The sequence below is a fragment of the Lepidothrix coronata genome, unplaced genomic scaffold (assembly GCF_001604755.1).
Source record: "Lepidothrix coronata isolate B3197 unplaced genomic scaffold, Lepidothrix_coronata-1.0 Scaffold131, whole genome shotgun sequence".
Taxonomy (NCBI): domain Eukaryota; kingdom Metazoa; phylum Chordata; class Aves; order Passeriformes; family Pipridae; genus Lepidothrix; species Lepidothrix coronata.
The window spans coordinates 850,533-865,800 of NW_016690311.1; the positions used below are offsets into that span (position 1 = coordinate 850,533).

Genomic DNA, 15,268 nt, shown 5'->3' on the forward strand with positions numbered 1-15,268 from the left:
AAAATAATGAACAGTTCAGGTTTCAAGGACTTTGGAACTAGGACTCTGGGATACAACAGAAACGAGACCAGGGGCTGCAGAGCTCCACCATCCCTTCTGCAGAGACGGGCACTTGAGCTGAGCCTTTACCTTGTTACATGTCACCACAGGTTATAAACGAGAGACAAACACAACTTCTGTCCCACTGGATTGTTTGTTACACACTAACAAAAAAATAGAAATAAAGAAAAACCCAGTCCTCTCATAAGGGCATAAAACAGAAGGTATGGAAACCAAAAATGAACGTTAGTTTAGTTATAAATGTGTTTGTTAGGTGTGGAAAATTAATGGCCAAATCACCAACATTTTTTTCACCCAAAATGAGCTGCAGTTCTTTTGGAAAACAAGAAACTTTCTCTTTACAAAGACTAGATTCTCCTCTACAACTGTCTCCTAAGAAGATACTACATCTCTACAGGGTACTTCTAATCTACGCTCTAGTCTATGGAAGGAGGAAAAGGAGATTATGTAGACAGCACAAATTAACTCCTTAAGTATCAATGCATCTCCATTTTCAGCCTGAAGGAGTACATATCTTAAGGAGCTATGAAAATAGAAAACAAAATAAATATAACTCAACAGTCCTAACAATTTATAATGCATATACAATTGTTCACCTGCGTCCTTTTGATTCTCTATATGAAAGAGAGAAAGCAACAAGGAGAGAAAAGAGAGAAACAAGAACAGATATGCAGGATTAATGAGCAAGTGGACCGCACAGCCCCCCAGTTATGCGTGATATATGACATTTGAAAAGAAGAAAAGTCGCCCCGTCTCGCCCCCCGCCCCCCAAGCGTGGGGTTACCAAAGGAAGCTCCTTTCACGGAGGTGAGAGAAAACGCTGCACAAATAGAAAACCAGAGAGGGCGAGCTCTGAGGACACAGAGGGGATCTCCGAGTGACAGCAGGGTCGGGATGTCCCCTCCAGAGCTCGGTGCAAAGGAGTAAGTAAAAAAGTCGAGGAGGAGAGCAAGTAAAGTGCATCCTTCCGCTCGAGAGCTAACAGACAGGAGACATTAAGATCTGATGTACAGAGAAAGGACAGCCTTAAACGATCTTAAACACAGGATTGGGTGAAGATCTTATACGCAGGCAAAGGGATGGCTTTTTCCAAGTGTCCTTTATCTGACCTCTAGCTCACTTCTCCCCGATGTAGCTGCTACCTTTTGATTGTGTACCAGTGACAAGCACTTTACAAATTGGGGTTACACAGAAGCAAAGTAAAAATGCATTCAGGTCACGGACATAAAGAAGAACTGAAAAAACTTACAGACGGTCTGAGTTTGTCACAAACAGATGGGTTAATTGTCTAACCTGGTTTAGGCTGATAAAAAGTGACTGGACTTCTCACACTGGGTTTCACAGACAGAAGCAACAGACAAGCCAATGCTAAAAGACTTGAAGCAAGGAGAGTGAGTTGGTTTGGATCTGGACTTTCTTGAGGTAATGAGAACAGAGAGAGCGAGGACAGCATGGAGAGGAGGGTGGTAGGTACTCACGAATGGTTAAATCCATCACTTGAGAGGCCAAGCAGAAGACAGGATGCTCATACATTTCTCTCTTTTTCCCTATAAAAGAGGATTTGGGCATGCAAGAGGCTTAGGTCAGAAGTAAAGAGGTTATAGGCTATAGGTCAGAGGAAAACTTCATATCAGGTTAAAAGGAAAGTAGCCATAGAGTATTTTGGGAAACATACAGGATAAAAAGAAGAAAAAAAAAAAAGAAAAAAAAGGAGGGTTAAAATTTGAGATCTACTGGATTAACCATTCAGCATGCCCATGAGTCACAAGAGAGGCTGTGACCATGACTCTAAAGGTTTGCTCTGAACTGTTTGCAGAATATAATGATCAAAACATCATGAATAGAGGGAAATAGAATTTCATTGGTTTAAGGCTCCAAGATACTAAGGATTTCAGCCTTCAGTATCTAAGGCTTTCACAGGTATTTCTTCATAAGCATAGCCTCAAGCATTGCTGCCACTGATTTGGTTCTTCATCTCTGACAAAAGTCCCTTCAACATGTGGCTATTCAAATGTCAGCTTTCAAAAGCAAGATTTCAAAGCCATGTACGGCGTGCAGGAACGTGTCTCACCAAGAGAAACGTGGCATTTGCTCTTCTAAGGAAGCATTAGAACATCTAGTGGACTATGCTCATGAGAGAAAACCTGATGCATGCAGCTGGCGGATGTTGGGTTGTTCGAATTAACAATCCCAGCATGCTTGGAAATTGGTGTTACAACCACTTTTGTAGAAATAGCATCAAAAAGTGGCTGTGGCCAATCACAGATAAAGGAGGAGAAAAGCAGAAGAGAGCAGATAGTGTGGAATGAACTATTTCCCTGAAAAGGCAGCTGGAAAAAAAATAGGTTTGTTGCTTCAAAGTATTCCCAGACCTAAAAGTCACAGTGCAAAAAAGAGGGCAGATAATTAACACAACCAAGAAGAATTGAGGCACAAAAGGAAAAGTACACACTAACTGTTCTACTTTGGAAATGAATGCATTTTTACTTACAGATCATAAAGTTTGTTTTTGCATAGATTTATCTGAAAGAAGAGAGCAAATCTTACCAACGAGTTAGTGATATTTACACAGAGAACCTAAGGGAGCCAGCCCTGGGTAGAAAGCATCCATCAACAGAAAAGCTGCTTTTGATTCTCAGTCCTCCATCCTTGTCAAGTATATTTAAACATTGCATTTTACAGAATACACCAATTAAAATATCCTGTGAAGTTGAGTACTTTGATAAATTGCCTGATAATACAGTGCTTATGAAACCTTCGTTCCTTCTCTATTTTTGTCACTCATTACCAAGTCAAGAGTTGATAAACATCCTTTTAGTGCCCAATTCTTAAGTGTTTCTCACTGGATGCATAACAATGAATTCATTACCACTGGTACACAATTTGCATCATTAGACAGAAAAGAAAAATGGAAAAAGAGAGGACATGTCATGTACAGAACCTGGACAATTTGCCATATAATAACAACCCAATTTTTTCATGTAAACAAGAACTAAGAACAAATCAGAGGGAGTTTTAGGGGGTTTTTTTCCTCCTCTCAATATTGTCCTATAGGCATACAACAATAATCTTGGCTGTGGGAAAGCTTCACATCACACATGACAGAAACCCAGAGTGTAGAGCAGAACATACCATTCATCTGGAACACACAGGTTTAAGCAATTGGGAACTTGGAAAAAGTTGGGTGGGAGTTTCAACTTGGGAACAGCAGCCAACAGGGTACCAACATAAACTGAAAACATGTAAAGAACGACTGTATCGCAGAGCTTCAGTAACACATATCCTCCAGCAAACTTTAAAATGTCTTTTTGATGGCTACATGTGTCTCTGGTCACTGGTTATTATTCTCCCATAACTTAAAAGGTCAATAATATCAGCTATGCCAGATTTAGAGTGACAAGAAAGAAATCTGATGCAAGTATGGGATCGCTGATCAATGACTGTTAAGCAAACTGCAAAGACAATGAAACACTCCCAGAAAAAAAGACATTTTAAATTGGCTACAAACAATTAAACATACATTTAAACAGTTTTTCAGCTTTTTATTTTTCATTCGTTTCCTGAGCTGTCACAAGCAATTAGCTGCACTATACCTTCAGCTGCAAAGATGACATCCCAAGTATTTCTCAATTTGTTTTTTAAAACCACGACTGTGAGTCTGAATACTACACCACTGGCCAAATGCACTAACGATCACAGAAAAAAAGCTGCAGTTCTTGTTAACTGTTTCCTCTCTCTTTTCCAGAAAAAGAAACGTTTTGCATAGCTTCCATTCTTAACTGCTTCTGAAGCCAACACCACAGAAATTATTCTGAATCACAACAGTTTTATTGACAAGAGAATAAATAGCAAATGAGCTTCTTTTAAATAGCTCCCAGCCACAGTTGCCACCTAGAAACATAAGAAAAATTGTAATTTCGCAAAGAAAGAGCCTTACCTTCAATTTTGGCATACTCTGATAGTCGAGTATAATTGACTAGAGCTGCTTGCTCCAAGCATTTACGGATGACTGTTTTTACCTCCTCTTGAGGGACCGGAGTAACTATGTCTTTCATCAGAACCTTGACACAAGAAAATCTGATTTGTTGTGGCATCGGGCACACGGAACTGCTTTTCTCCAAGCCCAGCACATCCATCCATATCCCTATGCTAGTGCTGTGTGGCTCTCGAGGCATGTGTACAATAGGCAGGACCTGCTAAAAGGTCACCTTGGCCAGCCTAAGACGTGGGACCTACCCCTCCTGTGTTATTCCCCTTCTGTATCTACACCCTATGGCACGCCCTGACATCTGTGCTGAGATTTTTTAGGGCATGACATTAAGATCCATAACAGCTTGCCCAGTGCCAGGCAATATTTTACTCTTCCTAGGCTCTGCTCACTGACTTGGGTTTGGGTCTGAGCTTGGCCATACGGCAGGTTAGCAGAGGTGAGAAGGATGTCAGAGCAGCGGGAAGGCTGGAATAGGGATGGGGAGCATGATGGTGAGCAGGTTTCATAGATCCTGGGGGAACAAGTCTGTCTGAAGACGGGAATTTCACTGGGCAGCAGCCAGCCATCGCTGACAAGGATCTGTGGTGTGGCTCCTTTCCAGGGAGATCCTCCACCCTCACAACACAGACACAGGCTGTGCTGCCCTTAGTGGCCAGGCTACACACCTGCCTTCAAGCAGAAGCAGGAGAGACACCTAAATACCCACACTTCAATGTTAACTATTATTAATTGTATGTCCTATGCAAAGTCAACAGCTCCTCAAGCTCTTCTAGATGGAAAGGTACATGAATAAAGGTAATTTGAATGACTCTCTGCTGGTTTTATGCTTACCCTTTCCAGCAGCGACAGAGTGGCTTTCAGTGCACCCTCGGGACGGCCAAATGGAAAGCAGTACCTAGAAAAAACACATCATGTCAATACCAGACCAGGTGCATGTGAACAAGCCTTTCCTGAGCTATAAAGATGCTTTCCTAAATATGCCCAAGAAATTCCCTAGTCCATCTGCCTGGAATGAGCAGTCTTTCTACAGAGTAACTTTCTGAAGGGGTTTGCTAGGGACACTAAGGCAGCAAAACAGAATATAGCTTAGTTGTAAGCTGATAGTTGCAGCAGTTTCTTAAATCTGGGTGTCACCTGGAGAGTTTTTATATCTCCTAGGAAAGAGATAAATAGCATCTTCTTGTAAAAATGGGGGGAAAAAGCTTCTCTGGAAAGGACATTAACTTCCAGCTGGAGACCTGGAGATGTACCAGGCTGTAGGTAACTCACATTGCTGATCTGTGTGTGAACGTGCACAGTCTGCCTGACCTGACCGGTGTAGTGGGAGCCATTCATCCCTTTTTGTGGGGGAGCATCCATCCTTCCCATACTGTGACATCCTTGCAGAAAGCCCTGCCTGTCAATACCAGGGAGAAGGGAAAGTAAGTGGGTAATAACTGAGAGGAACAGAGATATAAGAGGATAAGGGATTTTTTTGTTGTTATATTTTAGAAAAAATCCACAGCTTTACCATGCCTATGAGAGCAAGATGGTTTGAGATATCCTTTAAAGGATATATATTTAAAATCACACTCCAGCTATAAACATGCTGCACTGCCCTGTGTAGGTCTGTGTCACTTATGCAAAATTCCTGTATGCATTCAAAACCTGCCTTTTGGCTTTGCTGCTTATGGGAGGGAGCTGGGAGGAAATCAGTCCTCTCACATCCAGCCTGGGCTCTCTGCCTTTACCTGAAATGCGTGATCTGGTTCTCCAGAAGCACACGAAGCCGCTCCTTGATCTCTTCAAAGCGCTCTTTCTCGTCCACGGTCACAGTTCCTATCCCATCAGGCCTGGAAGAGAAATGTCACAGTGATTTGGGTTCCACCTCAGCACCCTGGTACCTCATCCCCACAGCACACTGCCTTTTCCAAAAGGGACTTCATCAACTGCGAGACTCTGGACAGGGGATGTGCCATGCCGAGACATGGGTGGTTGCAGCAGAACTGCTGCCAAGGTATCAAAAATAAACAAATATCCTCTCTCAGAGTGATAATCTAGATGTGGAAGTCCCCCCTTCCCCTTTATTTTCCTTATTAAATAAGTTGGGAAAAGCAGATTTCCCCATAAATACAGGTATATGTACGGAGTGCAATGCCAGCTCTCGCTGCAGGATTGGGCCCATTGCCGGCAAAACAGAGACTGAATTTCTGCAGAAAAATTCAGCTACTAATTTAACACAATTCACAGTATAAAAGAATATCAACAACAAGACATATATATAAACAGAATAGAAAATTCTGCACTTCTTCTTAACCGCTGAATCACCCCATTATACTGATTTCTTGAAGTGAACCATCTTCAATATATTCTGCCGAAATGTGCCCAGAGAGTGACATGCATTTTGCACTGAAAATGCAGTGCCTTTTTGGTAATTTAATTTTAATTTACAAAAACAAGCACATTATACAATTTATCACAGATTTTCTCAGACTATTTGATGCTCCTGTATTTGAGGAGTGCACAGGAGTGTGTAGAGAGACGCTCAGGTCCTGCTGCCTTGGGGTGTTTCGCATGTTTCACAGAGCACAGTGTGCAGGCAGTCCCTGCCGAGGCTCTCCTGGGGCTGGATGATGTGGTGGTCCCTGTGCTCTTCCACCCTGTACCTCTGCTGATGCCAACCCACCCGAGAGCAGAGAGCAGCAATCCCCTCCTTCTCCCCCACACCCACATGGCAAAATCTGCGGCGTAGCAGCATCCCAGGCAAGAGCAAGTGTAATCCATCCATTGCCAGACAGACAATCATCGGCACTGCTTCCCATTGCAGAGAGCAAAGTCTATGGATTTGTGTACTCCTGGGCAACTCTGCTGGCACAGGCACTCTTTAGGTAATGTAAGACGTCTTAAAATTGAACAATGTTCTTACTTAAAGGCCTCCTCCAGTGTTCAGCTTAAGCTGCATAAATCCGCAGTACTAGACTGGTTTGGCTTTACAAAAGACTTGGCAAGGGATTACAAAGCTTCTAATGAACCTCCTGTCAGGGGTTAATTGGTTGGCTTTATTTTCCTCTTAAAGAATCAAAGGCCCTAAACTTAAAAAAAAAAAAAAGCTATAAAAATTTAAAAGCTATAAAATCTGTGCCATCACTTCTCCCTGACCCTGCATTTCGTAAGCTCTTAGTATCATAAATATGAACTCTGATATTCCAACACAGGTGAATAAACCATTAAAACATTTGGGAAGAGGAACTTGCAAACCGTACATGATATTTACTGCAAAATTTTATAGCTAAATATACATTAAATAAAACTTGCAACATGGACACAGAAAAAGACTTGAATACCAGGGCATGTATTTAAAGTTAAACAGCATTTAATCAGAATCTTTGATTATTTGCCAAATTCATTTGTGTATTAAGGAAAAAAATAGGAGAAAAGATTTAGGTTGAAACTTGGATAAAATGTCTCAGCTGGGGAACACATTTCATAAACAATTTTGGAAGTATGGATCTGGTCTCATTAGTACCTAATTAGTACTAGTTATTTTGAAGAAATGAGCAAGCCACAAAAAAACCAAATTAGATTACGAGCAAAAATTAATGTCTTAACATACTTAATATAATTTATTCCAAAGTTCCATAAAATATTTAATATTCAGACAGAGATGTCCATGCCTTTTGTGATGCTGTGCACTGCACAGCGCCTGGTTTGCTCCCAAGCAGAGAGAGATAATTCAAGGCAGACTACAATAAATACCGTACATTAAGGGGCAGAGTTGTTTGACTTTTGGCATTCGGTCCTCCCCCTGTACCCACAACAGCTCAGAGTGTCACTGGGTTAATTGTCTCAGCACTGACAAACGAGGGAGGGAAAGCCGCCTGCCCTGGCAGTGATTTGCTGAGGGACTGGAAAATTGTGTTACCCTTTGCTGGGTCAATAACCTCAGCTGGTGAGATTTAATGGCCGGATCTGACAGCTCGGGTTGGGTCGCAGCCCTTTCACAGGAGTCTCAGCTTCTCACTGTACTCGAAGCGCTCGCCTTGTAACGACTCGTGGTGCACACCAGGGATGGGCTGACGTGGCAGCATCAGCCGTGCCCCGGCTGGGCAGTGGTGGCTCTGGAAGCATCACTGACCCACATGAAGATGAGGGGTGGGCTCTGGTGACAAAGCCCCTGGTCAACGCATCTCTTGCTCAAGTCACAACACCCCAAGGGATGGCAAACAAACCACCAAGCCGCGTGTAGACCATGGAGGCTTAACCCCTTGTCTTTGCCGTCCTTGGGATCTGTGTGAGCCGGGAGGACACAAACCCAGCGGCTCCAGCCACTGCTCCCTCCATGCAGGGTGTGCTGTGCCGTGTAAACACACGCTGCTCTCGTGTATCATGCAAACTTGAGACAATCTACAGGTCAGCTGTAGCCATTTTTGGAGCAGCGTGGATGTCTGGAAGGGCCTGCCAAGTGAGAGCCATCACCGTGGCAAGGACTCCCTTTCTCACCCAGCTGTGGACTATATTGCATCTGACATGATGAGCATCTCTTGAGTCTACCTTTCAAATTTTCGGCAAACCATTTTCTCACTGTCCTTCACAAAGTTGACATTTTCGGCAGCATGATAGGAAAGATGTCATGTCGGCTGCTTTTCAAGTTGTTGTCACAGTGGTTAGCACCAGTTCTGTCATCTTTGCTTTCCTCACAATCCCCCATCTTGAGCCATGTCACAAATAATAATACTTCCGATGTTTTTGTCAAATTTCAAATACTATAACCCAGCTGCACATCTTCAGATTTACTAGTTATGTTAATCTTTGTTGCTCATCTTCCCAGAAGCTGAAGCATTAGGAACTCACTAATTAGTGACAAATGCAGGATATAGATAGAACTGGAAAAACACTACCCAAAGCCTTGCACTTAATTTATTAGCTCGATAATTTTGAAACTTAATTAAATATTCAAGTCAAATATACTTTGAAAATGTAATCTTTCTGAGGGAACATATTTATTTTCCTTTTTGCAAGAACACAAAGGGAATATAGCTTAGCATTGCTATAATTTAAGATTCGCTTCTGTGCTAGAGACAATTCCAGTACATGGCTGATGGGGCTGAAAAAAAATCCCCAAGAGAAGCTCAAGTCGCACCAGCTCGTTCTGATGCTTACTGGCAATTTTGTTTTCAGCAAAGGTCTCCAGCTCAACTTTGATACTTGCTATTTGATCTCATGGACAGAAGCACTGACTCCTCCAGCAAACAGCATCTCTGCAGCAAGGACACCTAAAACACAGCTGCAGGAACTCGTGTTCTCACACACAGTCCACAAACACATCACTACTGCACTGAAGCAGTGATGAGAAGTGAGAGGAGAGCAAAGGGGTGGGAAAAAAAAGTTTTTGATGTACATGGTATATACAAACACATGAGGGGCAAAACGGGTTTGGGTCTATGAATTCAGGTTGACAAACAACATTAATGTCTCCATCTGTGTGGAGACACAATTCCATCCAATTCTCTATAGCTCCTGCTCATGGATACTTGAGGTGTACGGCAGAAGTTGTGGGCAGAGAGGGAAGCAGAAGGGCAAAAAAGGCAAGAAAAATAACTAACGAGATTTTTAATTATAAGTAAACAAGTTTCAGATCACTCCTTCTGCTGCAGATTCACTGTGTTGGCTCTAAACTAGTAAATTCCCACTGTAAATATTTCATATGAAAAGTTTTAAATGCCACTTTCCTAATCCCTCCATGTTTTTAAGTTTTAAGCCACAAAAACAACAACATCAACAAAGCAGGTGGTGATATTAAAAAAAAAGGGTTGCAATTTAAACAGCAAAAATGATAGTCCTTGTTTAGCTTAGATGGTTTGTGCAAATTCCAGCGTTAATTATAAATTATAATTAGGACCTGTGATCCTAAGGCCACTGCTTTATTCTACAAGTCCCGCCTCCCCCCATGCCCTTTTCTAATTATACCCAGTGCCCCCAGGGCTAGTTATGCTGCTAAAACAAATATATCAAAATGATTTTTTAACAAAGACTAATATATGAAGCAATAGCATGCATTTGTATGCAATTATAAATATACAGTATAGCTCCAGCACGTTCATCTCTTTGACATAAGCCTCTATGAAATACCATGGCGGCTTCTAAATGAAAAGACATATCATCTTTTACACCTTTTATGTTTAACTTGTCTACACTTTTTTTTTTACTGGGGAAAATATTGCTTACACGTAGCAAACAGATCTTTGCACGCACTGTGAGCCCTGGCATGCAGAGCCAAGGGAAAAAAAACAATGTCAAAAACTGATGCAAATAATTTGATTTTTTAAGTAACAACTCAAATATAAAACACGTGCTGCCTTCAGCTCCCTTGCTGGTTGCCAGGTGCAGCACATATGAGCTATACAGTAAACATCAATGATTAGTGCCTTGGACGGCATGTGTCAGGATAGGCTTTCTCAGGATCCCTCGCAGGAAGACTTGCCTGCGCAAAGTCCCACCGGTTGCACGGGGCAGAGCTCTGGGGATGTGGGCAGGATCACAGCTGCCTGCCTGCTGCCTCCCCCATCTCCCCCAGCAAATTGGACCTGAAAGAGCCCACCTGTCTAGACCCCCAGGAAAAAAGTGTATTCAGCAAACGTCAATTTTCCCCGGCTCCCTTTTCCTTCTGGGGATTCACACGGCGCAGGAAATGCCGGTCGGGAGCCCTTTGTTCATCCCAGAGCTCCTGGGTGCTTCCCCAGTGAGATGCTGCCGAGCATGGGAGCCATTTCATCTCCCAACTCCTGCCTTCATTTCGCTCGGGCTCTCCTCCACCACCGCAGCACTGAGCCAAGTCACGGCTCATCGCTTCTCATGTGCGATCTGCACCCCTGACGCACCGCGGCTGCACCGGATGGTTTCTGAGCCCTGCCATCCTACACCCATTGTAATGAATCACGTCAGCCGTGGAGCTGGTGATCTGTTGGTGGCTGGCAACCCACTGCCCTTCAGCACAGGCGCCGGATCCCATCCGACAGACAGTCGTAGCGTGTGCTGTGTCACCATGGACTCATCACGGGGCTGGATGGGACATGGAGCTGGCACCCAAAGAAAGGGTACGGCATCACACCCCACCAGATCCAACCTGCCTCCCTGCAGCCAGGGCAGTGCATCTGAATGAGACCTGGAAACTCAACACAAAGTCCTAGGGAAGCACACAAAAGTATCATGATAAAATGTTCACATATTTACTACTGAAGGGACCAAAACAATCCTGGATTTCTTTTGTTTCAACTGGCTGTGTAGAAACCTTGCCTTTATGTGAAACAGCCAGATATGCAATTAGAATACAATGGAAAAAATTAGAGGTATGTCACACAGTTTTCAATTCCTCAAGGTTTATGACACTCACATTATTTCTGCTGTAAAAACACTAATGAAATGTTACCATTAGCTAATGAAAGAGTTACTTCTTGAAAACAAGCTTGAGGCCATAAAATACAGTTTACAGAAGAAAGGGAAGTCACTAATATACCAAATCAATTAACAGAGCTGCTTGGACCTTGGGTAAATTGTCATTGAACTTGCAACTTGCAGAAAATTATGGTGTTCAGTTATTACTAGACTGGAGAGGATTCAGTCCAGCACCCTGATTTTGATAAGCTCCATGTCTGCTAATACTAAGCATGCACACGATTAATATTTTAAGTCTTATTTTTAAAAGTTTGGTATTAACTAGCACAAAAAGAGTCTTTTATGGTGCCAACTTTAAAGTTGAAAAACAATATTATTATATGCCTAAATCAAAAAAATGCACAAGAGAAACAAGGCCACTCCTGAAAGCGACTGCAAGGGGCAGGAACCACTGCTCAAGGTTTAGGCACTACCTTTTGACCTGGAAAAGCTGAGCTCAACTTTCTGCTCTGCAATGGCTCTCCCATGTACAGACAGGGAAGCAGCAAAGTTCCTCTGACACATCCCTTCTCTGTGTGTCAAACAAGGCTGGCAGTAGTCATAGCTCTCTGACATGAGGACAGCGAAAACATGGAAAGAGAAGGCAGGGAAAGACCTCAGTGGCCATGTAAAACCTTCCACAATTTTACCCCAAATCACAATGTGTTCTCAAAACCATTCCTGCTCTTGCCTTTGCTAGTTTTTAAGAACTACTGATAAAGGAAAGCAACAACCTCAGTATAGTGGTGATACCAAATGCAGAGACATCAACAAAAACACAATGTATGTTGTCAGATGACTGGATAACACTGTGCCTTTCTCACCTGTCACCTAAGTAAATATATCAGAAATCACATCATCTTTCATAATGGTAGGACTTTACAAAAGGCATCCAGTGATACCCAGTGGACAAGACTCCGTTACCAACTCACTAGTGACCACAACAGTTAAAAAGCATCGAGTTCCTCAGTCTTAGTGAAGAGTAAGTACCTGGGGAACAGCAAACCATGTGGATATTTCTCTTGTTGATCCCTGTCTTCCTGACAACCCGACCTCACATAGTCAGGTGTCTGCAAGAGGTGAAACTTAGGACAAGTAATTTACATTTAACCCGATTTTTACTTGGAAAAAAGATGAAATTAAAACAAAAAATTAAGGGGACTGTCACACAAACAGCAGTGATTTACAGCCTTGGTACAGAGAGATCATGTCAGGGCTCTGAATAAGCAACATGAGCCCAAAGGAGGGGGCGACCAAACTCTGACATATAAAGCAACAGGGCTACAAAATGTCCCCAAAATCCCGTTTTGACCATTTCACCTGGTGCGGCCGCAGGGTCAGCTCCAAGCTGGAGGTGCTTTTCCACCAGCATCCGTCCTGCCCCTGTCCCGGTTGTGGTGCGGCGGTGTGCTGCCGAGGCGGGGGCCGGCCGGGCGAGGAGGCATCGTGCCCACACTGACGCCTGTCATCCTGTCAGCCTTGACCTCCAGGCTGTCCTCAGCGCCCGCACTGCAGCCCGCCTGCACTTCCCCGCTGACTGCGAGCGACTGTTGTCTCACTGCCTGACCTTATGCAAACACGATACAAACAGACAGCCCACCTCAGCTCCATCACTGTCTGCTGCTAATACAGGAGATTGATAGCCACATGAAATTATCTCCCTTCTCGACCTTCATTACTGGGTGGCATATTCTGACTGACAGCCAACCTCGTCCTGGGGAAAGCTAAACCACCCGTTCGGGGTTTTTACTGTCTAAAAGTGAAGGAACTTTTTTTTTGTAAAGAAAATCAAGACTTTTTCTGTTTCGACAGAAAAAGAAGCCTCTGTTAAACAGAAGAATATCTCGTAACTCAATCTTTCCCAGACAACTGTGCATCCCAACAACAATGCAATGCATGGCCGCTCCAAGATGTTCTGCTGAATGCCGTGCTGGGTCTTGGGGCAGGTGTGCCACCTTGACAAATTTTACATGGAAAGTTTTCAGCTCTGCCATGAGCTATAGGTTTCCTGGGGAGAGCAGGGCCAGCCATAAGGCAACAAGCAATGTATGGACACAGCAGGTGGGAGGAAGGGACGTAGCTGAAGCGAACGCGGCTTTACACACGTCGCAACTGCCAGGAAGGACTGCACGGATAAATACCGGCTTTCGATCGCTCTCTGCCAGCCAGCTCGCAAACGCATCACGCATGTGGCCTCAACAGTTCTCTGAAAAGAAATCGTGACTCTTCCGCTCAGATATTCACATTTCTTATAGTAGACACAAAAGATACGGAGACGTGTGTTCTCTCAGACCCCCTGTGGTCCCTTTCTGTGACCTTCTGATAGCAAAAGCCAGACGCTGCACCCCGCGGTCTCTGCACCAAACTGCTGGGTGCTACCCAGAGCCTGCCCTTGGTGGCAACGCGCGATGCCGCAGCCTTGCAGTTCCCGCACAGAGCCTCCTGAAATCCCCAGGCAACAGAGAGACAGCAGTGACCAAGAAGGAATATGAACCTTCAACCTTCTGATGTGAAGTCAAGCATCAGCTAAAGACAGCTAAGTCATAGCAAGACACCTCACTTCTTTCTTGGAATATTTTAAATGGAATGTGACTATTTCAGTGACTGGAATAGCCCGTCCATGGCCGAGCTTCCCCTCTGGCTGTGCCCAGCAGCTCCCAGCACCGTGCAGCAGCCACACACAGCCCTGGACAGCTTTACAGCATGAGACTGGGGTCTACATATCACATGAGTTTTAAAGCATGATGTTTCCTGAGCCCACAACTCTCCAGCCCCGTGGGGAGGGAATGGCAGGTTGTCACCTTGGCCAGTACTGTCAGATACCTCCCGCCACCAACCCTGATGAAAAGGAGGCTTCAGCTCTGGCTGTGCTGGACCCTGTGCAAAGGTACATGGGGGACCTGTGACTGGCATCTGACCTTCTCTCTGTTATGGGCTAAATGGGCTTTGAGCCAGGTCCTGTTCCCACACCAGCTGAGATGACAAAGGGCAATGGGGCAGCCAGTTTTGCTGCCTGGTCCCATCCCCTACATGTCATGTGAGCTATCTCACATGTTTACACATGCCTAAAAAGTTCAAGGTCCTGACCCCCTATGGGACTTGGGTGCCCAAACTCCATCCAGCTCCCAGGAGAGTGTATGACCCAAATGCCAGAGCCACAGTGGGCCTCCCTGAGCTGTGGGGATGCAAACTGCCCAGTGTGCTCAGTGACCAAGGAGCCCCCAGTGCCCTCTGCAACACACTCCTGTGCACTGCATGCTTTTGCTTACCTTTTTGGCTCTGGATTCGGCTGGGATTTGGGCTCTTTCTTTTTTTTGGACTCCTTTTTGGAATCCTTTTTTGTCTCCGTCTCAGCAGCAGGGGCCTGAGATGCTTTGCCCCCCTCACCGTCTGCACTTGGCTGTGACCCACCAAGTAATTCTGCCATGAGTTCTCTTGGGGGAGTGATTGAAATGTGGGGGGCAAGACCAGCAGCAAAAGTGAAAGAAACAAGAACAAAGCATGAAAAAACTCAAAATAAAACAAAAGGAAATTAAGCTGAAAGGAAACAACTGAAATCATATCACAATTGGCAAAGAAAGAACGGATGAGCAAAGGAAAGTCAGAACTAAAAAAGAAACTAAGGAATCAAAAACTTGGTTTCCATGACAAGATGTATGAAAGTAACTGCAAAAGCAAGTGGCAGCCTTGCAATGTGAAACCTGGGCAGTGCATGTCGTAATTCGGGGTGGTATTTACCAGAGCATTTATGAAAACACCTCATTATTTTATACCAGTAGCATATGCAGGATACACAGTGATATCTCA

The 15,268-nt window shown here is 44.0% G+C and overlaps 1 protein-coding gene across 2 annotated transcripts in view; it reads right to left on the bottom strand.

The window, feature by feature from the left end:
* Positions 1-15,268, bottom strand: part of CADPS (calcium dependent secretion activator) — a 211,882-nt gene that overhangs the window by 65,265 nt on the left and 131,349 nt on the right. Inside the window, exons 15-19 of one of the 2 annotated variants that reach the window (XM_017826840.1) lie at positions 5,782-5,883; positions 4,883-4,946; positions 3,998-4,121; positions 1,539-1,607; positions 657-674 (exon numbers count right to left, since the gene is read on the bottom strand). In XM_017826840.1, the coding sequence (XP_017682329.1) occupies positions 657-674; positions 1,539-1,607; positions 3,998-4,121; positions 4,883-4,946; positions 5,782-5,883 (377 nt within the window). The remainder of the gene's footprint in view (positions 1-656; positions 675-1,538; positions 1,608-3,997; positions 4,122-4,882; positions 4,947-5,781; positions 5,884-15,268) is intronic. The other variant, XM_017826841.1, reaches the window with a different exon arrangement.